The 27508-nt window shown below is 41.3% G+C and overlaps 1 protein-coding gene across 1 annotated transcript in view; it reads left to right on the top strand.

The window, feature by feature from the left end:
- The window catches only part of ZDHHC17 (zinc finger DHHC-type palmitoyltransferase 17), a 306091-nt gene that overhangs the window by 19578 nt on the left and 259005 nt on the right, over nt 1-27508 (top strand). The window contains exon 2 of the mRNA XM_053716763.1: nt 10815-10879. Within this exon, the coding sequence (XP_053572738.1) occupies nt 10815-10879 (65 nt within the window). The remainder of the gene's footprint in view (nt 1-10814; nt 10880-27508) is intronic.

Raw genomic sequence — 27508 nt, 5'->3', positions numbered from 1 at the left:
CTTTCTGTCTTCGCTCAGGCTTGGGCAAGAGACGTTCAGGATTCTTGAGCTTTAGAAATAGTAACACAGGGGTATCTTCTAGATTTCAAAGATTCTCCCCCAAGGGGGAGATTCCATCTTTCTCAATTGTCTGTAAACCAGACAGAAAGAGAGGCGTTCTTACGCTGTGTAGAAGACCTATATTCCATGGGAGTGATCTGCCCAGTTCCGGAAACAGAACAGGGTCAAGGGTTCTACTCCAATCTGTTTGTGGTTCTCAAAAAAGAGGGAACTTTCAGACCAATTTTGGATCTCAAGATCCCAAACAAATTCCTCAGAGTCCCATCCTTTAAGATGGAGACCATTCTGACTATTTTGCCAATGATCCAGGAGGGTCAATATATGACCACCGTGGACTTAAAGGATGCGTATTTACACATTCCTATCCACAAAGATCATCACCAGTTCCTCAGGTTCGCCTTTCTGGACAAGCATTACCAGTTTGTGGCTCTTCCCTTCGGGTTGGCCACGGCTCCCAGAATTTTCACAAAGGTGCTAGGGTCCCTTCTGGCGGTTCTAAGGCCGCGGGGCATAGCTTTGGTGCCTTATCTGGACGATAGCTTAATCCAGGCGTCAACTTACCAACTAGCCAAGTCTCACACGGACATCGTGTTGGCTTTCTTTCATGTAATTGGCAAGAGTCCATGAGCTAGTGACGTATGGGATATACATTCCTACCAGGAGGGGCAAAGTTTCCCAAACCTCAAAATGCCTATAAATACACCCCTCACCACACCCACAATTCAGTTTTACAAACTTTGCCTCCTATGGAGGCGGTGAAGTAAGTTTGTGCTAGATTCTACGTTGATATGCGCTCCGCAGCAAGTTGGAGCCCGGTTTTCCTCTCAGCGTGCAGTGAATGTCAGAGGGATGTGAGGAGAGTATTGCCTATTTGAATGCAGTGATCTCCTTCTACGGGGTCTATTTCATAGGTTCTCTGTTATCGGTCGTAGAGATTCATCTCTTACCTCCCTTTTCAGATCGACGATATACTCTTATTTATATACCATTACCTCTGCTGATTTTCATTTCAGTACTGGTTTGGCTTTCTACAAACATGTAGATGAGTGTCCTGGGGTAAGTAAATCTTATTTTCTGTGACACTCTAAGCTATGGTTGGGCACTTTATTTATAAAGTTCTAAATATATGTATTCAAACATTTATTTGCCTTGACTCAGGATGTTCAACATTCCTTATTTTCAGACAGTCAGTTTCATATTTGGGATAATGCATTTGAAATAATCATTTTTTCTTACCTTAAAAAATTTGACTCTTTTTTTTCCTTGTGGGCTGTTAGGCTCGCGGGGGCTGAAAATGCTTCATTTTATTGCGTCATTCTTGGCGCGGACTTTTTTGGCGCAAAAAATCTTTTCTGTTTCCGGCGTCATACGTGTCGCCGGAAGTTGCGTCATTTTTTTGACGTCCTTTTGCGCCAAAAATGTCGGCGTTCCGGATGTGGCGTCTTATTTGGCGCTAAAAAAATATGGGCGTCGCTTTTGTCTCCACATTATTTCAGTCTCATTTTTTCTTTGCTTCTGGTTACTAGAAGCTTGTTTATTGGCATTTTTTCCCATTCCTGAAACTGTCATTTAAGGAATTTGATCAATTTTGCTTTATATCTTGTTTTTTCTCTTACATATTGCAAGATGTCTCACGTTGCATCTGAGTCAGAAGATACTTCAGGAAAATCGCTGTCTAGTGCTGGAACTACCAAAGCTAAGTGTATCTGCTGTAAACTTTTGGTAGCTATTCCTCCGGCTGTTGTTTGTACTAATTGTCATGACAAACTTGTTAATGCAGATAATATTTCCTTTAGTAATGTACCATTGCCTGTTGCAGTTCCTTCAACATCTAAGGTGCAGAATGTTCCTGATAACATAAGAGATTTTGTTTCTGAATCCATCAAGAAGGCTATGTCTGTTATTTCTCCTTCTAGTAAACATAAAAAATCTTTTAAAACTTCTCTCTCTACAGATGAATTTTTAAATGAACATCATCATTCTGATTCTGATGACTCTTCTGGTTCAGAGGATTCTGTCTCAGAGATTGATGCTGATAAATCTTCATATTTATTTAAAATGGAATTTATTCGTTCTTTATTTAAAGAAGTACTAATTGCTTTAGAAATAGAGGATTCTGGTCCTCTTGATACTAATTCTAAACGTTTAGATAAGGTATTTAAATCTCCTGTGGTTATTCCAGAAGTTTTTCCTGTTCCTAATGCTATTTCTGAAGTAATTTCCAGAGAATGGGATAAATTGGGTAATTCATTTACTCCTTCTAAACGTTTTAAGCAATTATATCCTGTGCGGTCTGACAGATTAGAATTTTGGGACAAAATCCCTAAAGTTGATGGGGTTATTTCTACCCTTGCTAAACGTACTACTATTCCTACGTCAGATGGTACTTCGTTTAAGGATCCTTTAGATAGGAAAATTGAATCCTTTCTAAGAAAAGCTTATCTGTGTTCAGGTAATCTTCTTAGACCTGCTATATCATTGGCTGATGTTGCTTCAGCTTCAACTTTTTGGTTGGAGACTTTAGCGCAACAAGTAACAGATCATGATTCTCATAATATTATTATTCTTCTTCAGCATGCTAATAATTTTATCTGTGATGCCATTTTTGATATTATCAGAGTTGATGTCAGGTTTATGTCTCTAGCTATTTTAGCTAGAAGAGCTTTATGGCTTAAAACTTGGAATGCTGATATGGCTTCTAAATCAACTCTACTTTCCATTTCTTTCCAGGGTAACAAATTATTTGGTTCTCAGTTGGATTCTATTATCTCAACTGTTACTGGTGGGAAAGGAACTTTTTTTACCACAGGATAAAAAATCTAAGGGTAAAAACAGGGCTAATAATGGTTTTCGTTCCTTTCGTTTCAACAAAGAACAAAAGCCTGATCCTTCATCCTCAGGAGCAGTTTCAGTTTGGAAACCATCTCCAGTCTGGAATAAATCCAAGCCTTCTAGAAAGGCAAAGCCTGCTTCTAAGTCCACATGAAGGTGCGGCCCTCATTCCAGCTCAGCTGGTAGGGGGCAGGTTACGTTTTTTCAAAGAAATTTGGATCAATTCTGTTCACAATCTTTGGATTCAGAACATTGTTTCAGAAGGGTACAGAATTGGTTTCAAGATGAGACCTCCTGTAAAGAGATTTTTTCTTTCCCGTGTCCCAGTAAATCCAGTGAAAGCTCAAGCATTTCTGAATTGTGTTTCAGATCTAGAGTTGGCTGGAGTAATTATGCCAGTTCCAGTCTGGAACAGGGGATGGGGTTTTATTCAAATCTCTTCATTGTAGCAAAGAAGGAGAATTCCTTCAGACCAGTTCTGGATCTAAAAATATTGAATCGTTATGTAAGGATACCAGCGTTCAAAATGGTAACTGTAAGGACTATCTTGCCTTTTGTTCAGCAAGGGCATTATATGTCCACAATAGATTTACAGGATGCATATCTGCATATTCCGATTCATCCAGATCATTATCAGTTCCTGAGATTCTCTTTTCTGGACAAGCATTACCAGTTTGTGGCTCTGCCGTTTGGCCTAGCTACAGCTCCAAGAATTTTTACAAAGGTTCTCGGTGCCCTTCTGTCTGTAATCAGAGAACAGGGTATTGTGGTATTTCCTTATTTGGACGATATCTTGGTACTTGCTCAGTCTTTACATTTAGCAGAATCTCATACGAATCGACTTGTGTTGTTTCTTCAAGATCATGGTTGGAGGATCAATTCACCAAAAAGTTCATTGATTCCTCAGACAAGGGTAACCTTTCTGGGTTTCCAGATAGATTCAGTGTCCATGACTCTGTCTTTAACAGACAAGAGACGTCTAAAATTGATTTCAGCTTGTCGAAACCTTCAGTCACAATCATTCCCTTCGGTAGCCTTATGCATGGAAATTCTAGGTCTTATGACTGCTGCATCGGACGCGATCCCCTTTGCTCGTTTTCACATGCGACCTCTTCAGCTCCGTATGCTGAATCAATGGTGCAAGGATTACACAAAGATATCTCAATTAATATCTTTAAAACCGATTGTACGACACTCTCTAACGTGGTGGACAGATCACCATCGTTTAATTCAGGGGGCTTCTTTTGTGCTTCCGACCTGGACTGTAATTTCAACAGATGCAAGTCTCACAGGTTGGGGAGCTGTGTGGGGATCTCTGACGGCACAAGGAGTTTGGGAATCTCAGGAGGTGAGATTACCGATCAATATTTTGGAACTCCGTGCAATTTTCAGAGCTCTTCAGTCTTGGCCTCTTCTGAAGAGAGAATCGTTCATTTGCTTTCAGACAGACAATGTCACAACTGTGGCATACATCAATCATCACGGAGGGACTCACAGTCCTCTGGCTATGAAAGAAGTATCTCGAGTTCTGGTTTGGGCGGAATCCAGCTCCTGTCTAATCTCTGCGGTTCATATCCCAGGTATAGACAATTGGGAAGCGGATTATCTCAGTCGCCAAACGTTGCATCCGGGCGAATGGTCTCTTCACCCAGAGGTATTTCTTCAGATTGTTCAAATGTGGGAGCTTCCAGAAATAGATCTGATGGCGTCTCATCTAAACAAGAAACTTCCCAGGTATCTGTCCAGATCCCGGGATCCTCAGGCGGAAGCAGTGGATGCATTATCACTTTCTTGGAAGTATCATCCTGCTTATATCTTTCCGCCTCTAGTTCTTCTTCCAAGAGTAATCTCCAAGATTCTGAAGGAATGCTAGTTTGTTCTGCTGGTAGCTCCGGCATGGCCTCACAGGTTTTGGTATGCGGATCTTGTCCGGATGGCCTCTTGCCATCCATGGACTCTTCCGCTACGACCAGACCTTCTGTCGCAAGGTCCTTTTTTCCATCAGGATCTGAAATCCTTAAATTTAAAGGTATGGAGATTGAACGCTTGATTCTTGGTCAAAGAGGTTTCTCTGACTCTGTGATTAATACTATGTTACAGGCTCGTAAATCTGTATCCAGAGAGATATATTATAGAGTCTGGAAGACTTATATTTCTTGGTGTCTTTCTCATCATTTTTCTTGGCATTCTTTTAGAATCCCGAGAATTTTACAGTTTCTTCAGGATGGTTTAGATAAAGGTTTATCCGCAAGTTCTTTGAAAGGACAAATCTCTGCTCTTTCTGTTCTTTTTCACAGAAAGATTGCTAATCTTCCTGATATTCATTGTTTTGTACAAGCTTTGGTTCGTATAAAACCTGTCATTAAGTCAATTTCTCCACCTTGGAGTTTGAATTTGGTTCTGGGGGCTCTTCAAGCTCCTCCGTTTGAACCTATGCATTCATTGGACATTAAATTACTTTCTTGGAAAGTTTTGTTCCTTTTGGCAATCTCTTCTGCCAGAAGAGTTTCTGAATTATCTGCTCTTTCTTGTGAGTCTCCTTTTCTGATTTTTCATCAGGATAAGGCGGTGTTGCGAACTTCTTTTGAATTTTTACCTAAAGTTGTGAATTCCAACAACATTAGTAGAGAAATTGTGGTTCCTTCATTATGTCCTAATCCTAAGAATTCTAAGGAGAAATCGTTGCATTCTTTGGATGTTGTTAGAGCTTTGAAATATTATGTTGAAGCTGCTAAGTCTTTCCGAAAGACTTCTAGTTTATTTGTTATCTTTTCCGGTTCTAGAAAAGGCCAGAAAGCTTCTGCCATTTCTTTGGCATCTTGGTTGAAATCTTTAATTCATTTTGCCTATGTTGAGTCGGGTAAAACTCCGCCTCAAAGGATTACAGCTCATTCTACTAGGTCAGTTTCTACTTCCTGGGCATTTAGGAATGAAGCTTCGATTGATCAGATTTGCAAAGCAGCAACTTGGTCCTCTTTGCATACTTTTACTAAATTCTACCATTTTGATGTATTTTCTTCTTCTGAAGCAGTTTTTGGTAGAAAAGTACTTCAGGCAGCGGTTTCAGTTTGAATCTTCTGCTTATGTTTTTCTTTAAACTTTATTTTGGGTGTGGATTATTTTCAGCAGGAATTGGCTGTCTTTATTTTATCCCTCCCTCTCTTGCGTGGAAAGATCCACATCTTGGGTAATCATTATCCCATACGTCACTAGCTCATGGACTCTTGCTAATTACATGAAAGAAAACATGATTTATGTAAGAACTTACCTGATAAATTCATTTCTTTCATATTAGCAAGAGTCCATGAGGCCCGCCCTTTTTTTGTGGTGGTTATGATTTTTGTATAAAGCACAATTATTCCAATTCCTTATTTTATATGCTTTCGCACTTTATCACCCCACTTCTTGGCTATTCGTTAAACTGAATTGTGGGTGTGGTGAGGGGTGTATTTATAGGCATTTTGAGGTTTGGGAAACTTTGCCCCTCCTGGTAGGAATGTATATCCCATACGTCACTAGCTCATGGACTCTTGCTAATATGAAAGAAATGAATTTATCAGGTAAGTTCTTACATAAATCATGTTTTTCTAAGATCTCACGGGTGGGAGGTGAACGTAAAAAAGAGTTCACTTATCCCTCTCACAAGAGTTCCATTCCTGGGAACTCTGATAGATTCGGTGGACATGAAAATTTTTCTGACATAGGTCAGGAAATCAAAGATTTTATCCATCTGCCAAGCTCTTCATTCCATTCCTCGGCCGTCAGTGGCTCAGTGTATGGAGGTAATCGGTTTAATGGTAGCGGCAATGGACACTAGAGTGGTGGCTTCCACATGGGCTTTTAAAAATGATGCTTCTGTTGAACAGATTTGTAAGGCTGTGACTTGGTCTTCTCTTCATACCTTTTCCAAATTTTACAAATTTGATACCTTTTGCTTCTTCTGAAGCTATTTTTAGGAGAAAAGTTCTTCAAGCAGTGGTGCCTTCTGTTTAACCATCTGTCTTGTCCCTCCCATTCATCCGTGTCCTGTAGCTTTGGTATTGTATCCCACAAGTAAAGGATGAATGCGTGGACTCGTCTTACATTTATAGAAGAAAAGTAAATTTATGCTTACCTGATAAATTGATTTCTTCTATGGTAAGACGAGTCCACGGCCCGCCCTGTCATTTTAAGACAGATTGTTTTTTTGATTTAAACTCAGTCACCTCTGTACCTTGTTGTTTTTCCTTTTTCTTCCTGTACCTTCGGTCGAATGACTGGGGGGTGGAGCTAAGGGAGGAGCTATATAGACAGCTCTGCTGTGGTACTCTTTGCCACTTCCTATAGGGAAGGATAATATCCCACAAGTAAAGGATGAATCCGTGGACTTGTCTTACCTTAGAAGAAATTAATTTATCAGGTAAGCATAAATTTATTTTTTTCCCGCCATTACCACTCCTTCTTTGGGTAGTAGCCCACACCAAGAAGGAGCAGGCGTCGGTAATACTGATTGTTCCATTGTGGCCGCAAAGGAGACGTGGTTTGTGGACCTAGTGAGGATGTCTTCTTCTCCTCCATGGAGGTAACCTTGTTGCAGAGATCTGCTGGAACAAGGTCCTTTTGTTCATCAAAATCTAGATTCTCTGAGGCTGACTGCATGGAGATTGAGCGCTTAGTCCTAGCCAAGAGAGGTTTTTCTGAGAGAGTTATTGACACTCCTCCAAGCTCGTAAGCAAGTTTCTTGTCGCATCTATCATAAGGTGTGGAGAACCTACTTATTCTGGCATGAAGAGCGTTGTTTTCCTTGCCATAAAGTTAAGGTTGCCAGGATTCTGTTGTTTCTCCAGGATGGTCTGGAGAAGGGTCTTTCGGCCAGTTCCCTGAGGGGTCAGATATCGGCCTTGTCTGTTTTACTGCACAAGAGGCTCTTTGAGCTTCCAGATGTTCAGTCTTTTGTTAGGGCTCTGATTAGGATCAGACCTGTGTTCAGATGTTCGGCTCCCCCTTGGAGTCTGAATCTGGTTCTTAAAGTTTTGCAACGGGCTCCGTTTGAGCCTATGCATGAAATTGATATTAAATTGTTGTCCTGGAAAGTTCTCTTTCTACTGTCTATTTCCTCGGCGTGCAGCGTATCTGAGATTGCCACCTTGCAATGTGAGCCTCCTTATCTGGTGTTAAGATAAGGCTGGCCTACGTACTAAGTTAGGGTTTCTCCCTAAAGTTGTGTCAGACCGCAACATCAATCGAGATTGTTGTCACTTTTTTGTGTCCTAATCCTCCTCCTTCGAAGGATCGTTTACTTCATAATTTGGACATGGTTCGTGCTTTGAAGTTTTATCTTTAAGTTACTAAGGATTTTAGACAAACTTCCTTGTTTGTGGCATATTCTGGGAAGCGTAAGGGTCAGAAGGTCTCTTCGACTTCCTTATCTGTTTGGTTGAGGAGTCTTATCCGCTTTGCCTATGAAACAGCAGGACCTGGACCTCCTCAGAGAATTACGGCTCATTCTACTAGAACAGTGGCTTCCTCTTTGGCCTTTAAGAACGAGGCCTATGGATCAGATTTGTAAGGCGGCTACCTGGTCCTCCTTACACACTTTTTCTAAATTCTACAAGTTTTTGATGTTTTTGCTTCAGCTGATGCAGCCTTGGGGGCAGGCTGTGGTGCCCTCAGATAAGGGTCCACCTCTTCTTCTTTTTTTTTTTTTTTTGGCCCTCCCGTTATCATTCAGTGTCCTCTAGAGTAGTGGTCGCCAACCAGTGGTCCGTGAGAAGATGTTGGTGGAAATATCCTCTGATGGTGTCACCACCGTCTAGCCTAAAGTGCCTGGCTGGACATCAGTGAAAACCGACAGGGGAGGAGTTAAATTACAATCTCCCTACGCACATTGCGTAGTATTACGCAACTTTCTTAGCTAGATTGTATTTTTAACTCCTCTCGCCCAGTGTGCTGCTCAGAGGAAGATGCTTCCATTCTAAAGCCAGCAGAGGTTGGTATAGTCTTGGCTTTAAATAGTGGAAATAAAGTATATAAAAAAAGAATCTTAAAAAAAAATTCTCTTATATTTTATTTATTTTCTTCCCTTTACCTGTCTTTGTAGTAGTTTTCGTAATTCCTTCAGATTGACTTACATCACTGTTTGTCTTCCTCCCTTCCATCTTCTTTTTTTTATTAAATATTAATTCGTTTTTATTCTAATAATTTTATTCCACCTGAATTCCAGTAATTGCCATCCAGCAGATCAGCCATAACCACCAGTATTATAGTAATTGCCAGAAATATCAGTTGTGGTTAGCTCACATCCATTTTGAGAGCTTTCTGATATAAACTTAATTTATGACTCCCATGTCTGTCCATGATCATAAGTAGTTTTGAATAATTCCTAACTGGAGAGGTAACTTGGAAGTCTTGTGGTCCTTTTAAACATTATTCTTTTTTTCCCACTTTCTGCCTCTCTGTTTCCAGCTCAAAAGTTGGCCCTCACCCTTCCAAATGACAGATGAAGTATTCTCAGTTCTGTCTTTCAATTAGTTAATTCCAAAAAATAATTCTTAAAAATGTGTAAATATATACATACTGTAAACTTAGCTATGGTTATACTAGTTAATATATATACATAAATACACACACACACACACACACACACACATTATAGAGGTTTGTACCTTTTTTTAAAAAAAAAAATAATTTTAGTGGTCCCTGAGGGCCGAAAGGTTGGCGACCCCTGCTCTAGAGCTTGGGTACACGTTTCCCAACAGTAAGGAATGAAGCCGTGAACTCTCCTTATATTAAGAAGGAAAACATAAAGTATGCTTACCAGATAATTTAATTTCCTTCTGTATAAGGAGAGTCCACGGCTCCCGCCCGTGTTTCTCCGATGGGCGGACCCCTAAATTCTGTGTTTTCTTCTGGCACCTTTTTATACACTGATATTTCTCCTACTGTTCCTTGTTCCCTCGGCAGAATGACTTTTGGATATGGGAAGTGGAAGAGGTATTTAAGCCTTTGGCTGGGGTGTCTTTGCTTCCTCCTGGTGGCCAGGTTCAGTATTTACCCATCAGTAAAGAATGAAGCCGTGGACTCTCCTTATACAGAAGTAAATTAAATCATCTGGTAAGCATAATTTATGTTTTTAAATTATAATTTCTCAAACATTCTATACTCTGCAGCTGGTATTACAAGTCATTGGAAATACATTAATGGAAAAAACTATTTTACAGTATACTGTCACTTTAAAGCGAGTGTAAACATAAAAAATGTTACATAAATCTGGACTATGTACAGAGTTATTTAACATCCTAGCGACACCTTCAAAAATGAAAGCGACGTGAGAGTTTTAACCCCCAAAAGGTACAATTACCTTCTGCTCCTTGCCATCCTGTTCTGATTCTGTTTTTTTCTTTTTCAAAAGTGTCACGGGAGCACTGTCTAATCACAGTGTGCCCAATCGCAGCATTGAATGAAATGAAGCACGCTCCCGTAGCTGTAGGCTGCTTTACTTAGTGCCGGAGCATACTACATTTATTAGCGCGCTTGTGACATGCTTTTGAAAAAAACACCATAAGAAGAGTCTGGCGAGGAGCGGAAGATAAGTATACCTTTGGGGGGTAAAATCTCTCACGTCGCTAGGATAATGTTACATAAATCTGCACATAGTGCAGATTTATATAACGTTTTTTTTTACGTTTACTGTCCCTTTAATCTGACGTGACAATTTTAAAGCAATTACTGTTCCATACTGTACATATCATTATCTTAGTTTGCATAACTAGAGTTTATTCTAAACAACCGTAATTAGGTTGTTGTCAAAAAAAACAAACAAGAAAAAGCAGGAAGATTTCAACTAATTACTAATTTTCCAGTCTCCTAGATTTTTATTTGATATCATCTTTTGTATGCTGATCTTCTGAAAATGTGTATTTTATTTATTTATTTTTCTGTAGGATGTAGATATGATGGACCAGAATGGAATGACACCTTTAATGTGGGCCGCTTACAGGACGCATAGGTAATTACACATTTTCTAAAGGAAAACTATATTATTTTTGAATGTCCTTCAATTTAAAATAAAACATAATTCTCTTTTGTTTGGTGAAAAAATATTTGCACTGTGGTCAGACTATTTCTTCTTGAAACATCATTCATCCTTTTAAAAGAGACTGTAAACATCTTGTAATTGCAATATATATCTAATGTCCTCCAATTAATATAATATAGTAGGTGAGTGTTGGAAAGAAATTAAAGGGACAGTCAACACCAGAATTTTTGTTGTTTAAAAAGAAAGATAATCCTTTTATTACCCATTCCCAAGTTTTGCATAACTAACAATGTTATAGAAATACACTTTTTACCTCTGTGATTACATTGTATCTATGCCTATATTTCAGTTCTTTTGACAGACTTTCATTTTAGCCAATCAGTGCCATCTCCAGGATAACTTCACGTGCATGAGCTCAGTTTTATCTATATGAAACACATGAACTAATGTCCTCTAGTGGTCAAAATGCATTCGAATTAGAGGCAGTCTTCAAGGTCTAAGAAATTGGCATGTGAACCTCCTAGTTTTAGCTTTCAACTAAGAATACAGAGAGACAGAGCAAAATTGGTGATAAAAGTAAATTGGAAAGTTGTTTAAAATTACATTCCCTATTTAAATCATGTTTTTTTTTTTTGTTGGACTTGACTGTCCCTTTAATAAATGTTCACCTTGTTTGCTGCAATTGTTTTTAAATAGCAAAACTCCACCCACTGCTTATCTCGGTTGGAGGAGCCAGTCTAGTCTGATTATTCTTGCTAACAAAAAGCACATAGGGTCAGCACATCACAAAATTTCAGAATCCAGATAATAAAATGTAGTTGGTGCTTCACCTTCCAAGCTTCCCTCCAACAGCCCAAATATATAATGAAGAAAACAAGGAGAAGGTGGCACTCAAATAAGAAGCAAACCTTTTATTCACAGAGCAACTTTTCGGGACTCCTGTCCCTTTCTCAAGCTAACACATACTAAACACAACACACCATTTAAATCATACACCTGTAAAAATGTATCAAATCAAGTATAGGGGAGGTTTAACAGACACCATAACCCTTAACCCTCTGTAACCCACCAGTGGATAAATTACCTATTAAAAACAAAATCAACCAACAGCTAGCAATGAAAGGATCATATACAAAAAGCACTATAATGTATGAACACATTATTTTTTAACAAATCTAGTTAAAGGTGCATTATTGTATCATTGTTTTAATTCTTATTTATTTATGAAAGCCTAGCCCAAGAGTCAATTTAGATAAATGGATGCAAGTTGAACTCCCTATTTAGGTTCTTTGGATGCATGGTATTAAACTTCCATATCCATTTAGCTTACTTGTAGAGTAAGTATTTAATTCTATCACCTCCTCTAAGGTTTTTCTGGGCTTTATCTGTTACCATGAATAGCAGCTTACTCACCTGGTCCATTGCCAAAAAATGGGCAGGAACCAGTAAGTGTGCTGTAGACTGATTTCTGATGGTAGATTTGTGCTAGCAAATCCTATCCCTGATCTTTTGGGTGGTCTCCCTGACATATAAAAGTCCACACAGACATTTAAGAGCATATACGACCTAGTTTGAATCGCATGTGTAGTACCTAGGGATATGACATTTCTCCAACATTGGTGTGTCCGGTCCACGGCGTCATCCTTACTTGTGGGAATATCTCTTCCCCAACAGGAAATGGCAAAGAGTCCCAGCAAAGCTGGCCATATAGTCCCTCCTAGGCTCCGCCCACCCCAGTCATTCTCTTTGCCGTTGCACAGGCAACATCTCCACGGAGATGGTTAAGAGTATGTGGTGTTTAGTTGTAGTTTTTTTATTCTACTATCAAGAGTTTGTTATTTTAAAATAGTGCTGGTATGTACTATTTACTCTGAAACAGAAAAAGATGAAGATTTCTGTTTGTGAGAGGAAGATGATTTTAGCAGACAGTAACTAAAATCAATTGCTGTTTCTACATAGGACTGTTGAGATGAAGTAACTTCAGTTGGGGGAAACAGTTAGCAGACTTTTCTGCTTAAGGTATGACTAGCCATATTTCTAACAAGACTGTGTAATGCTGGAAGGCTGTCATTTCCCCTCATGGGGACCGGTAAGCCATTTTCTTAGTCTCAAACAGAATAAAGGGCTTAATATGGGCTATAAAACTGGTAGACACTTTTATGGGCTAAATCGATTGCTTTATTTGGACATTTTATACATGTTTATGCTGATAATTCACACTTATAAACTTGGGGAACGTTTTTTAACGTCAGGCACTATGTTAGACACCTTTTCCAGTCAGGAAGGGCCTTCCCAGTTGTAGGCTGAGCCTCATTTTCGCGCCATTACTGCGCAGTTGTTTTGAGTGCAAGACATGCAGATGCATGTGTGAGGACCTGAAAGTAGTTGGTACTAGAAGGCGTCATTTGGTATCGTATTCCTCTCTGGGCTTGGTAAAGTCACAGCAAAGGCTGTAGCTGGGACTGTATAGGGGTTAAATCTGTAACCGGCTCCGGTTTTGTTATTTTAAGGGTTAAAGCTCTGAAAATTGGTGTGCAATACTTTTAACGCTTTAAGACACTGTGGTGAAATTTTGGTAAATTGAACAATTCCTTCATATATTTTCACATATTCAGTAATAAAGTGTGCTCTGTTTAAAATTTAAAGAGACAGTAACGGTTTTGTTTTAAAAGTTTTTTGTGCTTTATTGACAAGTTTAAGCCTGTTTAACATGTCTGTGCCTTCAGATAAGCTATGTTCTATATGTATGAAAGCCAATGTGTCTGCCCCTTCAAAATTGTGTGATAATTGTGCCATAGCGTCCAAACAAAGTAAGGACAGTACTGCCACAAATAATGAAATTGCCCAAGATGATTCCTCAGATGAAGGGAGTAGACATGGTTCTACATCATCTCCTTCTGTGTCTACGCCAGTTTTGCCCACGCAGGAGGCCCCTTGTACTTCTAGCGCGCCAATGCTTATTACCATGCAACAATTGACGGCTGTAATGGATAACTCCATAGCAAATATTTTATCCAAAATGCCTACATATCAGAGAAAGCGCGATTGCTCTGTTTTAAACACTGAAGAGCAGGAGGGCGCTGATGATAATTGTTCTGTCATACCCTCACACCAATCTGAAGGGGCCATGAGGGAGGTTTTGTCAGATGGGGAAATTTCAGATTCAGGAAAAATTTCTCAACAGGCTGAACCTGATGTTGTGACATTTAAATTTAAATTAGAACATCTCCGTGCACTGCTTAAGAAGGTGTTATCTACTCTGGATGATTGTGACAACTTGGTCATTCCAGAAAAATTATGCACGATGGACAAGTTCCTAGAGGTTCCGGTGCACCCCGACGCTTTTCCTATACCCAAGCGGGTGGCGGACATAGTGAATGAGTGGGAGAAGCCCGGCATACCTTTTGTTCCCCCTCCTATATTTAAGAAATTATTTCCTATGGTCGACCCCAGAAAGGACTTATGGCAGACAGTCCCTAAGGTCGAGGGGGCAGTTTCTACTCTAAACAAGCGCACTACTATTCCTATCGAAGATGGTTGTGCTTTCAAAGATCCTATGGATAAAAAATTGGAAGGTTTGCTTAAAAAGATTTTTGTACAGCAAGGTTACCTTCTACAACCCATTTCGTGCATTGTTCCTGTCACTACAACAGCTTGGTTCTGGTTCGAGGAACTAAAAAGGTCGCTCAGTAGAGAGACTCCATATGAGGAGGTTATGGACAGAGTTCACACACTTAAGTTGGCTAACTCTTTTATTTTAGATGCCGCTTTGCAATTAGCTAGATTAGCTGCGAAAAATTCAGGGTTTGCAATTGTGGCGCGCAGAGCGCTTTGGCTAAAGTCTTGGTCAGCGGATGTATCATCCAAGACAAAATTGCTTAACATCCCCTTCAAGGGTAAAGCTCTCTTTGGACCAGAATTGAAAGAGATTATCTCAGACATCACTGGGGGAAAGGGCCACGCCCTCCCACAAGATAGGCCTTTCAAGGCCAAGAATAAGTCTAATTTTCGTTCCTTTCGTAATTTCAGGAACGGACCGGCTTCTAATTCTGCATCCTCTAAGCAAGAGGGTAATGCCTCACAGTCCAAACCAGCCTGGAAACCGATGCAAGGCTGGAACAAGGGTAAGCAGACCAAGAAGACTGCTACCGCTAACAAAACAGCATGAAGGAGTAGCCCCCGATCCGGGACCGGATCTAGTGGGGGGCAGACTCTCTCTCTTTGCTCAGGCTTGGGCAAGAGATGTTCAGGATCCCTGGACGCTAGAAATAGTTTCTCAGGGTTATCTTCTGGAATTCAAGGAACTACCCCCAAGGGGAAGGTTCCACATGTCTCACTTATCCTCAAACCAAATAAAGAGACAGGCGTTCTTACATTGTGTAGAAGACCTGCTAAAGATGGGAGTGATACACCCAGTTCCAATGACGGAACAAGGAATGGGATTTTACTCAAATCTGTTTGTAGTTTCCAAAAAAGAGGGAACCTTCAGACCAATTCTGGATTTAAAGATCCTAAACAAATTTCTCAGGGTACCATCGTTCAAAATGGAAACCATTCGAACGATTCTACCCACTATCCAGGAAGGTCAATTTATGACTACCGTGGATCTAAAGGATGCGTACCTACATATTCCTATCCACAAAGAACATCATCAGTTCCTAAGGTTCGCCTTTCTGGACAAACATTACCAGTTTGTGGCCCTCCCATTCGGATTAGCCACTGCTTCAAGGATTTTCACAAAGGTACTCGGGTCCCTTCTAGCGGTTCTAAGACCGAGGGGTATTGCAGTAGTACCATACTTGGACGACATTCTAATAAAAGCGTCGTCCCTTTCAAAGGCAAAGGCTCATACAGACATCGTTCTGGCCTTTCTCAGATCTCACGGATGGAAGGTGAACATAGAAAAAAGTTCTCTGTCTCCGTCAACAAGAGTTCCCTTTCTGGGAACAATAATAGATTCCTTAGAAATGAGGATCTTTCTGACAGATGTCAGAAAGTCAAAACTTCTAAGCGCTTGTCAAGTTCTTCATTCTGTTCCACGTCCTTCCATAGCTCAGTGCATGGAAGTAGTAGGGTTGATGGTTGCAGCAATGGACATAGTTCCTTTTGCGCGAATTCATCTAAGACCATTACAACTGTGCATGCTGAAACAGTGGAATGGGGACTATACAGACTTGTCTCCAGTGATTCAAGTAGATCAGAAGACCAGAGATTCACTCCGTTGGTGGATATCCCTGGACCACCTATCCCAGGGAATGAGCTTCCGCAGACCAGAGTGGGTCATTGTCACGACCGACGCCAGTCTAGTGGGCTGGGGTGCGGTCTGGGAATCCCTGAAAGCTCAGGGACTTTGGTCTCGGGAAGAGTCTCTTCTCCCGATAAACATTCTGGAACTAAGAGCGATATTCAATGCTCTCAGGGCTTGGCCTCAGCTTGCAAAGGCCAGATTCATAAGGGGGGAACAAGGAGTTCCCTGGCGATGAAAGAAGTAACTAAAATAATACAATGGGCGGAGAATCACTCCTGCCATCTATCTGCGATCCACATCCCAGGTGTGGAAAACTGGGAAGCGGATTATCTGAGTCGTCAGACATTCCATCCGGGGGAGTGGGAACTTCACCCGGCGATTTTTGCCCAGTTGACTCAATTATGGGGCATTCCAGACATGGATCTGATGTTGTCTCGTCAGAACTTCAAGGTTCCTTGCTACGGGTCCAGATCCAGGGATCCCAAGGCGACTCTAGTGGATGCACTAGTAGCGCCTTGGACCTTCAACCTAGCTTATGTGTTCCCACCGTTTCCTCTCATTCCCAGGCTGGTAGCCAGGATCAAACAGGAGAGGGTCTCGGTGATCTTGATAGCTCCTGCGTGGCCACGCAGGACTTGGTATGCAGACCTGGTGAATATGTCATCGGTTCCACCATGGAAGCTACCTTTGAGACAGGACCTTCTTGTTCAGGGTCCATTCGAACATCCAAATCTGGTCTCCCTCCAGCTGACGGCTTGGAGATTGAACGCTTGATTCTATCAAAGCGTGGGTTTTCAGATTCGGTGATTGATACTCTGGTTCAGGCCAGAAAACCGGTAACTAGAAAGATTTACCATAAAATATGGAAAAGATATATCTGCTGGTGTGAATCCAAAGGATTCCCTTGGAATAAGGTAAAAATTTCTAAGATTCTTTCCTTTCTGCAAGAAGGTTTGGATAAAGCATTATCTGTGAGTTCTCTAAAGGGACAGATTTCTGCTTTATCTGTCTTACTACACAAACGACTGGCAGCTATGCCAGATGTTCAAGCATTTGTTCAGGCTCTGGTTAGGATCAAGCCTGTTTACAGACCTTTGACTCCTCCCTGGAGTTTAAATCTAGTTCTTTCAGTTCTTCAAGGGGTTCCGTTTGAACCTCTACATTCCATAGATATTAAGTTGTTATCTTGGAAAGTTTTGTTTTTGGTTGCTATTTCTTCTGCTAGAAGAGTTTCAGAGTTATCTGCTCTGCAGTGTTCTCCGCCCTATCTGGTGTTCCATGCAGATAAGGTGGTTTTGCGTACTAAGCCTGGTTTTCTTCCAAAGGTTGTTTCTAACAAAAATATTAACCAGGAGATAGTTGTACCTTCTTTGTGTCCGAATCCAGTTTCAAAGAAGGAACGTTTGTTACACAATTTGGACGTAGTCCGTGCTCTAAAATTCTATTTAGAAGCTACAAAAGATTTCAGACAAATATCTTCTCTGTTTGTCGTCTATTCTGGTAAAAGGAGAGGTCAAAAAGCGACTTCTTCCTCTCTTTCCTTTTGGCTTAAAAGCATCATCCGATTGGCTTACGAGACTGCCGGACGGCAGCCTCCTGAAAGAATCACAGCTCGCTCCACTGGGGCTGTGGCTTCCACATGGGCCTTCAAGAACGAGGCTTCTGTTGATCAGATATGTAAGGCAGCGACTTGGTCTTCACTGCACACTTTTGCCAAATTTTACAAATTTGATACTTTTGCTTCTTCGGAGGCTATTTTTGGGAGAAAGGTTTTGCAAGCCGTGGTGCCTTCTGTTTAGGTAACCTGATTTGCTCCCTCCCTTCATCCGTGTCCTAAAGCTTTGGTATTGGTTCCCACAAGTAAGGATGACGCCGTGGACCGGACACACCAATGTTGGAGAAAACAGAATTTATGCTTACCTGATAAATTACTTTCTCCAACGGTGTGTCCGGTCCACGGCCCGCCCTGGTTTTTTAATCAGGTCTGATTAATTATTTTCTCTAACTACAGTCACCACGGTACCATATGGTTTCTCCTATATTTTTCCTCCTGTCAGTCGGTCGAATGACTGGGGAAGGCGGAGCCTAGGAGGGACCATATGGCGAGCTTTGCTGGGACTCTTTGCCATTTCCTGTTGGGGAAGAGATATTCCCACAAGTAAGGATGACGCCGTGGACCGGACACACCGTTGGAGAAATTAATTTATCAGGTAAGCATAAATTCTGTTTTTTTGCCAGTATGTGGATGAGAGATAGGTCCGCCTTTAATAACACCATTACTTTGTGCACAGCCCAGACAGGGAAAAGTGCCATGTCTGGGCTTGCCAAAGAACGGTGTTTTTCAGTCAAAATAATTAAAATTAGCATAAACCAAACTTTTACCGATTGTATTTCTCTTTCTAAAGGAGGCCCTAGGTATATCTTTGAATTCCATTATCTCCGGACAGGCTTCCTGTAAAAGATACAAAATTTTCTTAATGCCAAAGATCCGTTTGCTCATAGTATTATAGGTACTCACAAAGTTAATCCTAGTCTTTTCAGGCCCCTTATACTATTTAGTAGTGTTAACAAGAGAGTCCTCAATACTTAGGAGATCCTGTCTATTGTAGCCTTGTTTTATGAACGTATCCATCTCTTGTGACCTAACAATTCTTCTATCAGGGTCAGAAACAATCCTATTTACACGTAGAATCTGGGATTTGGGTACGCTGTTGAAAACTCTAGGGGGATGGAAACTTTTCCTATGCAATAGGGTGTTTCGATCAGTGGGTATTACAAACAGATCTGTAATGAGACTCCCATTGTTTTTAGACACCACAGTGTCAAGGAACTCCACCTGCTCACTATCATATTTACAACTGAACTTTAGGAAAGGGACCTATGTCTCCAATTGGTTTTTAAATTCCAGTAATTTGTCAGGGGGTCCCTGCCACACGAACAAATCATCTATGTAGCGGTACCAACCCTGACAAAAAAAGTCTAAATGATGAGTGGGTATACACATATTTCTCTTCAATGGCATCCATAACCAGACAGGCATAGGATGGGGCCACATTTTTCCCCATCGTTGTGCCTGTCTTTTGTAGGTAAAACTTCCTATCAAACAGAAAGTAGTTATTGCAGTGACGTGCCGTGAGGTCAAAGGCTAGTGAGGCACTGTCTATGATATGCCCGAGAAACACATATATGAACCCAATAGAAGTAGCTTAAATTAAAATACAGCATTGTTTCTCAACTGCGGTCCTCAAGTACCCCCAACAGGGCAGTTATTTTATTATTATAGCTGAACCAGTGCACAGGTGAAATAATCAGCTGATGGGTGAGAGCAAGTTAGTAACCATGGTGTTGATGATCAGCTGATTATTTCACCTCTGCACTGGTTTAACTATAATGAATACCTTGCATGTTGGGGGTACTTCAGGACCGTGGTTGAGAAACACTACACTTAAGCACCAGCACATCTGTATTGTATTGATTACCTGGAGAATAAAACACACACACACACAGTACATGCGCACAAACACTCTGCTCAAACAGTCAAATTCTAACATTACAATTACATAGGAATACAATATATTATTTTGTATAATAAAAGGGCGGTTATCCTATTGTTAACTTGAGATAAGTTTCAATTGAAATGATGAGAAATACATACTGTCACATCTGCAGCACTTCGATTGCATAAGATCACCTCTTCAGTCAAGATTTTATCTTAAAATTCTACACTTGTTTGAAATGTTTTTTTTATTATTTATGCAAATGATCATTTGCATATTATTTTGTACAAATCTGTAGTTTCCCCACTGACAGCAAGCTATTTAAGAAGATTTGTACAAAATATGCAAATGATCATTTGCATTAATAATAAAAAATAAAAACATTGCAAACAAGTGTAGAATTTTAAGATAAAATCTCGACTGAAGATGTATAATGGGGCAGATGATGCAGTTAGAGATATTTCTTTGACAGTGACACTAGCTAATAAACAGCATTAAGACTCTAACAATATGGCCAGTCTTTTTTTCTTCTTCTTAAAGGGACAGTCTACACCAGAATTGTTATTGTTTAAAAAGAAAGATAATCCATTTTTTTACCCATTTCCCAGTTTTGCATAACCAACACAGTTATATTTATATATTTGTTTACCTCTGATTATCTTGTATCTAAGCCTCTGCAAATTGCCCCTTTATTTCAGTTCTTTTGACAGACTTGCAGTTTAGCCAATCAGTGATGGCTCCCAGGTAACTTCACGTGCATAAGCACATTGTTATCTATATGAAAAACATGAACTAACACCCTCTAGTGGTGAAAAACCTGTTAAAATGCATTTTTAAGAGGCGGCCTTCAAGGTCTAAGAAATTAGCATATGAACCTCCTAGGTTAAGCTTTCAGCTAAGTATACCAAGAGAACAAAGAAAAATTGGTGATTAAAGTAAATTGGAAAATTGTTTAAAATTACATGCCCTATCTGAATCGTGAAAGTTTTTTTTTGGAGTAGACTGTCCCTTTAAACAGGAAGAGTCCACAGCTGCATTCATTACTTTTGGGAATTCAGAACCTGGCCACTAGGAGGCAAAGACACCCCAGCCAAAGGCTTCAAATACCTCCCCCACTTCCCTCATCCCCTAGTCATTCTTTTCCTTTCGTCACAGGAGAAGTGTCAGAAGTTCGAGTTAAGTCTCTTATGGAGGGTAGTACTCTTCGAAATGGGACTGGAATTTTAAGTAGTCCTGTCAGCCTCTCAGTGAGAGCCTGGGTGAAAGTTAGAGTCTGGAGATGCAGGGAGAGTTTTTCTGCGAAACCATTTCGACTCATATTAACAGCTCCTTGGCATTCAGCATTGATGAGTTTTGCTGCCTGCCTTTGTTCACTCAAGTCCATGTCAGAAGCGAGGCTACTATCTGTCACACTTGAAGGGCCGTGTTCCTGTTCCACAGTGTAGATTTCATTTTACTTCATTATGTGAATGTGATAACGTAAAGGTAGGGTCCCAGTGAGGCTCCTTTTATCTTAAAATAAGGAATCATGGGTTAATATCCCCTAAGGGGGGGTTATTGAACAGGGGGGACTTTAATCATGTTTATGTGGTTCTGTCTGCTGATGAGATGTGTAGTAGTAATTTAGGCTCATGGCTTTTCGGGAACATTAACGACCTTATCATTTGGCGCAATCTTTGGATTTGCGCGCTATTTTATGACTTACACGGTGCACCTCGTGACCGGGTGCGGTTACGTTGCTTTTTCACTTCTGTATGCTGCTCGTGTTTTTTTTTTTATTTATAGCAGGTGGTGAGTGCCCCAGCCATTGGGGGTGTAAAGAAGGTGTCGGTTACCGTTGGTCATTTTTGTAATCCCATGATGGAGGATTCTGACTTTTTAGACACGGAATGCGTCTTGTGATGAATATAAAATGGCCCTGGTTATCCATGCTCATCAGTTATGTTCTGATTGCCGTTCCAGAGTACTCTTTTCTCCCGATTCAGGGTCCTCAGAGTGCGTTGAGCCATCCGCCCCCGAGGATGCTAGGTCCTGTGAGGTGCGTGGCCCAGAAACTTCCTTTGCTACGAATGCAGGTGTCCCTTTGGTCTTTACTCCTTCTCCGGAAGGTGGTCTGTTTCCTCCAGAGGTTACGGCACGGTTCCGCATGGCCATATCTGCGGCCTTGGCGCATTTGTAGCTCCCAATTGAAATCTTTCTAAGATACTGTCCGTGTTCTGTCAACCAGGGCCCGCTGGGCGGGGGATTGCCCGATTTCAGTTCAGCCTCCTGGGGAAGCAGGGGCCTCTGAGGCTCCAGTAGCCCCAACCTTGGGGCTGGAGTCGTTTGTTGATCCGGTGAGGGATAATTTTGCTTTCCGCTATAGGTTGGCACGTCTTTGTGTCCTACTAAGACATGTTTTAGTGTTGCTAGAGGATCCCAGTCCTAGTGGGCCGAGGGATTCGAGGCCTTAGATGCCAGATGGCAACCTGGATTGAAGGTTGGGGATCAAGCTAATCTTGTCTGTTTTTTCTTTATTTTATGTATCCGTTCCAGTTCTGAGCTTGGGTGAAGGGGGCCTTCTGATCAGCTGGTCCGGTTGGGCGTAACCTTTTTTCCCTTGGGCGTTCACCCGCGGGTGCTGCCTTACTTTTAATTTAGATCCACATAGGATGTATTTGATTTCATTTGTAAAGCTCATGGATATAACTTTCGTGGAGAGCGTTCTTTCTCTGGAACCGATACTTGCGATTTTGTGGTCGCATGGGCACTCTCTTGGAAGTTGGTTAAGTCTGAGGTTATGTTTCTAGTTCATATCATCGAGCCTTCAGGTCGATTTTTCTTGGACTTTAGACAGATTCTGGGATGCTCTTGTACCAGGCAGGTACTGTTCGGGCGCTGTCTACTGTTTCTTGGGTTCATGTCACTCTCGTGCTGTTGATTAGCCTGTCGGCTTTTTAAAAAAAAAAGAAAAAAAAAGAGGTATCTCTTAAGACCTAGTGTTATGGATTCAGGACTCAGATCTTATAACAAAGTTTAGGGCCTGGGGTGTAGACCCAACGCTTCTGGTAGGAAGGTTGTGTGCTCCTATATAAGTTTTTTTCTCTCGATATTGCTTGAGATGCGTGACCGACTTTTTCAAAAGTCATTGTGTTTTCTAGGGTTCTTGAGGACTCGGAACCATGGTTTTCCATTACTTTGAAAGTCCGGGATGTGATTTATTTCCGGAGGTTTAGTATCTGAATATTGGACGATTTGCATCCTCACTTGTGGTATTTCCAGATGACGACTTTTGTAGCCTAGTCGCATTGTTTTGCCCTGGCGATGTTTTCTTCCCTCCCGTCTTGGGTTGGGTCATTTGTTATGAAAGAGTGGACATGTCCTTCTTTGTCTCAGTGTTTCGTTTGCTGTAGTGCGTGGAGTGCAAGGGTCTCCCTGCCGTTCTACCAGGAGCTGCAAAGCTCTCGTCGTTGTTCCATTTCAAGGATGTCGGGAGACCGATCCTGCAGGGATCTCTGGAGACTGTCGTCTTCTCCAGATAAGAACTGCCCCTTGTCATACCATGGTCTTTTGACTCTCGGTTGCTACCTGTCAATCTTATTGCAGATCTAGCCTTCAGGCTTGAGGGTAGGAGGTCTGGGGTCAGATACAGGCTTTTTGCCTGTCTGAGGTCAGGAAACTGACCATTTTAGCCTTTCAGCATGGGGTCGGGTCGTCCTTTACGCGGAAGGCTCTGTCTGGGTGCTCTCCTAACCATAGGAGGCAGCTTATAGGTTCCTCAGGGGCTTCAGATCTTCGGATCGGTTCCGTTTTTTCGAGGACTCCGGCTTAGGACTATGTCTCTTGCCTGGAAAGGGTATGGACGGTTCTGCTTAACCTTAGGGTTTGGTTCCCCTGCGTGTCCCTTTGGAGGGAGTGGGGGGTTTCAGACTCTTATGAGAGATTAATATCATCCTGAGGCTTCAGTTTGAGGTTTTCTCACGGGTCCCTACTTGTCTGCTGGGACATCTGATTTCTTTCATGTAATTAGCAAGAGTCCATGAGCTAGTGACGTATGGGATATACATACCTACCAGGAGGGGCAAAGTTTGCCAAACCTCAAAATGCCTACAAATACACCCCTCACCACACCCACAAATCAGTTTTACAAACTTTGCCTCCTATGGAGGTGGTGAAGTACGTTTGTGCTAGATTCTACGTTGATATGCGCTCCGCAGCAGGTTGGAGCCCGGTTTTCCTCTCAGCGTGCAGTGAATGTCAGAGCGATGTGAGGAGAGTATTGCCTATTTGAATTCAATGATCTCCTTCTACGGGGTCTATTTCATAGGTTCTCTGTTATTGGTCGTAGAGATTCATCTCTTACCTCCCTTTTCAGATCGACGATATACTCTTATATATACCATTACCTCTACTGATTCTCGTTTCAGTACTGGTTTGGCTTTCTACTACATGTAGATGAGTGTCCTGGGGTAAGTAAGTCTTATTTTCTGTGACACTCTAAGCTATGGTTGGGCGCTTTTATTTAAAGTTCTAAATATATGTGTTCAAACATTTATTTGCCTTGACTCAGGATGTTCAACGTTCCTTATTTCAGACAGTCAGTTTCATATTTGGGATAATGCATATGAATAAATCAATTTTTTACTTACCTTAAAATTTGACTTTTTTTCCCTGTGGGCTGTTAGGCTCGTGGGGGCTGAAATATTATGTTGAAGCTACTAAGAATTTCCGAAAGACTTCTAGTCTATTCGTTATTTTTTCCGGTTCTAGGAAAGGTCAGAAGGCCTCTGCCATTTCTTTGGCATCTTGGTTAAAATCTTTAATTCATCATGCTTATGTCGAGTCGGGTAAGACTCCGCCTCAAAGGATTACAGCTCATTCTACTAGGTCAGTTTCTACTTCCTGGGCGTTATGGGCATTATGTCCTAATCCTAAGAATTCTAAGGAGAAATCGTTGCATTCTTTGGATGTTGTTAGAGCTTTGAAATATTATGTTGAAGCTGCTAAGTCTTTCCGAAAGACTTCTAGTTTATTTGTTATCTTTTCCGGTTCTAGAAAAGGCCAGAAAGCTTTAATTCATTTTGCCTATGTTGAGTCGGGTAAAACTCCGCCTCAAAGGATTACAGCTCATTCTACTAGGTCAGTTTCTACTTCCTGGGCGTTTAGGAATGAAGCTTCGGTTGATCAGATTTGCAAAGCAGCAACTTGGTCTTCTTTGCATACTTTTACTAAATTCTACCATTTTGATGTGTTTTCTTCTTCTGAAGCAGTTTTTGGTAGAAAAGTACTTCAGGCAGCTGTTTCAGTTTGATTCTTCTGCTTATAATTTCAGTTTTTTTCATTATAAGATTTAAACTTTATTTTGGGTGTGGATTATTTTCAGCGGAATTGGCTGTCTTTATGTTATCCCTCCCTCTCTAGTGACTTGCGTGGAAGATCCACATCTTGGGTATTCATTATCCCATACTTCACTAGCTCATGGACTCTTGCTAATTACATGAAAGAAAACATAATTTATGTTTACCTGATAAATTAATTTCTTTCATATTAGCAAGAGTCCATGAGGCCCACCCTTTTTGTGGTGGTTATGATTTTTTTGTATAAAGCACAATTATTCCAATTCCTTATTTTTTATGCTTTCGCACTTTTTTCTTATCACCCCACTTCTTGGCTATTCGTTAAACTGATTTGTGGGTGTGGTGAGGGGTGTATTTGTAGGCATTTTGAGGTTTGGGAGACTTTGCCCCTCCTGGTAGGAATGTATATCCCATACGTCACTAGCTCATGGACTCTTGCTAATATGAAAGAAATGAATTTATCAGGTAAGTTCTTACATAAATTGTTTTTTCCTTGTAGGCTCCAGTTGTTATCCAACTGGGCTGACAATATTGGCTGAGTGTTGGCCTCTAGTAGGGTGTTTTCCGTGGTTTAATCTTCTTTTCACCTAGGGTGGGGAAGGGATGTTTACGTGTTCTCCTTAGTTGTAGGTACCTCAGTATCTGTAAAGGGCTTGTGGGTCCTTCTTTTTCTTGCCTCGTAGGGTTTTTTCCCTCTCTTGTGTTCTCAGTATCACGAAATTGATTTCTGGTATTGGAATGCTGTGGGTTAGAATGCTTTCTTCCCTTGAGTAGTGTTCCTTCTTATGGAAGTCTGTAGTGTAGGGGTCCTTGGACCTGAGCATGAGGTTCCTGTCATGGTTCTGGGTAGCATGCTAATTTTTCAGTAACGGTCAGAGTTCTACTCTGGGGCTTTGATGCCTCGTAGATCCGTCCTTTTTTCTTCTGAAGGTCTGAGACTTGTCTACAAAAGGTCTTTCACTAGCCTTGGGGCTGGGACCGTTATCCTGGAAGGAAGTTTGGGGATCAGTCTGCTTCCAGCATGGACCCTTTACTTTTATTAATCTGTCCTCCACTTTGTTGGGGGGACTCTTAGTGCCCATCTCTCTACCGGCAGCTGCTGTTGCCGGGATGGATCGCTCCTTGGATTCCGGGATTTTCTGGTTGGGAGTTGTCGAGATTTTTCAGCACTTTTCAGTGGGATGAGTCCCACAATGGCTTAAGATGGCTTTGTTGTCTGTGGAAGGGTCATTGCGAGTTTGCCATAGGTGGCTCTGTGCCCTCTTGAAGCTGCTGGAATGATTTTCCTGTCTCTGCTTGTTTATGCTTAATCTGACGTGTCTGGTCTTGCCTAGGTTACAAGGGGGAACTCGCAGGTTTTCTGGAAAACCATAGTTGGTATGGTGCTGTGTCAGGGATTGAGGGTGGTCTTCCGGTCATCTTAGTGATGTTTTCTCCTGACTATGGACTTATCTTCTGGTCCTTGTCCTCCTAGGGAGTTTGTTCCCTAGACAGTGGGCCTGCAGCGACCTCGGGTTGCTCTAAGTTAATTGATCTTTTGGATATCTCATGGGGCCTCTATTCTCCCTTTTGGGGTAGATAGAGAGTTTGACCAGTTTTTTATTTAAGTCCATTTTGGATGGTCCTTCGGATCTCCTGGGTTCCTCTACTCTCTCTCTCGGGGTTGATAGAAGTTTTTTGGTTTTGGAATGTAGGAGTTGAGTGCCGCAGGGCTGACTCCTTGGAGGCCTTTTGCTCAGCAGACTCTTGGTCCGAGTGGTCTCTAGCACGGCTTTGTAGGTTGTGTAACTGATAAGAGGTTCCCTGGGTTCCAGTTTTTCCCTTGTCGTTATAGTTTTTTGTAGGGTGTCAGGTAATTTCAGGCTGTGGTGCCTTTCGAAGGAGCCGCATTTTTTGTACCCACCCTTGGTTTGCATTCAGTGTCCTCTAGCTTGGGTATTGTTTTCCCAAAAGTAATGAATGCAGCTGTGGACTCTTCCCGTTCAAGAAGAAAAACATAAATGATGCTGTGGTGTCTTTGCCTCCTCCTGGTGGATTCTCAAAAGTAATGAATGCAGCTGTGGACTCTTCCTGTCAGAAGAAAAGAAAATTATCAGGCAAGCATAATTTGTTTTTTCCCCCCTATCTTCTCCTCCAATATTTTTTTAAATTGACACCAGGTTGACATAAAAACAAAATAGACAGGTTACAATTTATGTTAATTTCTTTTTAAAAAATGTTGATGGCAGATAGTATCACTAACCATGAAAAATGTACAGTAATTAGATTTGCTGTCAAATGACCACTAGAGGTCCTCAGAGACAAAAAAAAAAATATTTTTCATGAAAGAGAAAACAAATACAATACATGACAATTCTATAAACATTTCAACAGGCTTATGATTAGTGCAGATAAGATGAAGAGTAAGTCACCTACTAGTGCTACAAGACACTCACTCACATTAAAGGCTGCAGCCCTGAGTCCACACACTCCCCTTTCTATTCCTAGTAGCAGTGCCTGCTCTCAGCCTCTCACTGAC

Source organism: Bombina bombina, chromosome 6 (genome assembly GCF_027579735.1).
Source record: "Bombina bombina isolate aBomBom1 chromosome 6, aBomBom1.pri, whole genome shotgun sequence".
Classification (NCBI taxonomy): Eukaryota; Metazoa; Chordata; class Amphibia; order Anura; family Bombinatoridae; genus Bombina; species Bombina bombina.
Note: the sequence above shows the minus strand (reverse complement) of the source record. Positions and strands in the feature narration are given on the sequence as shown.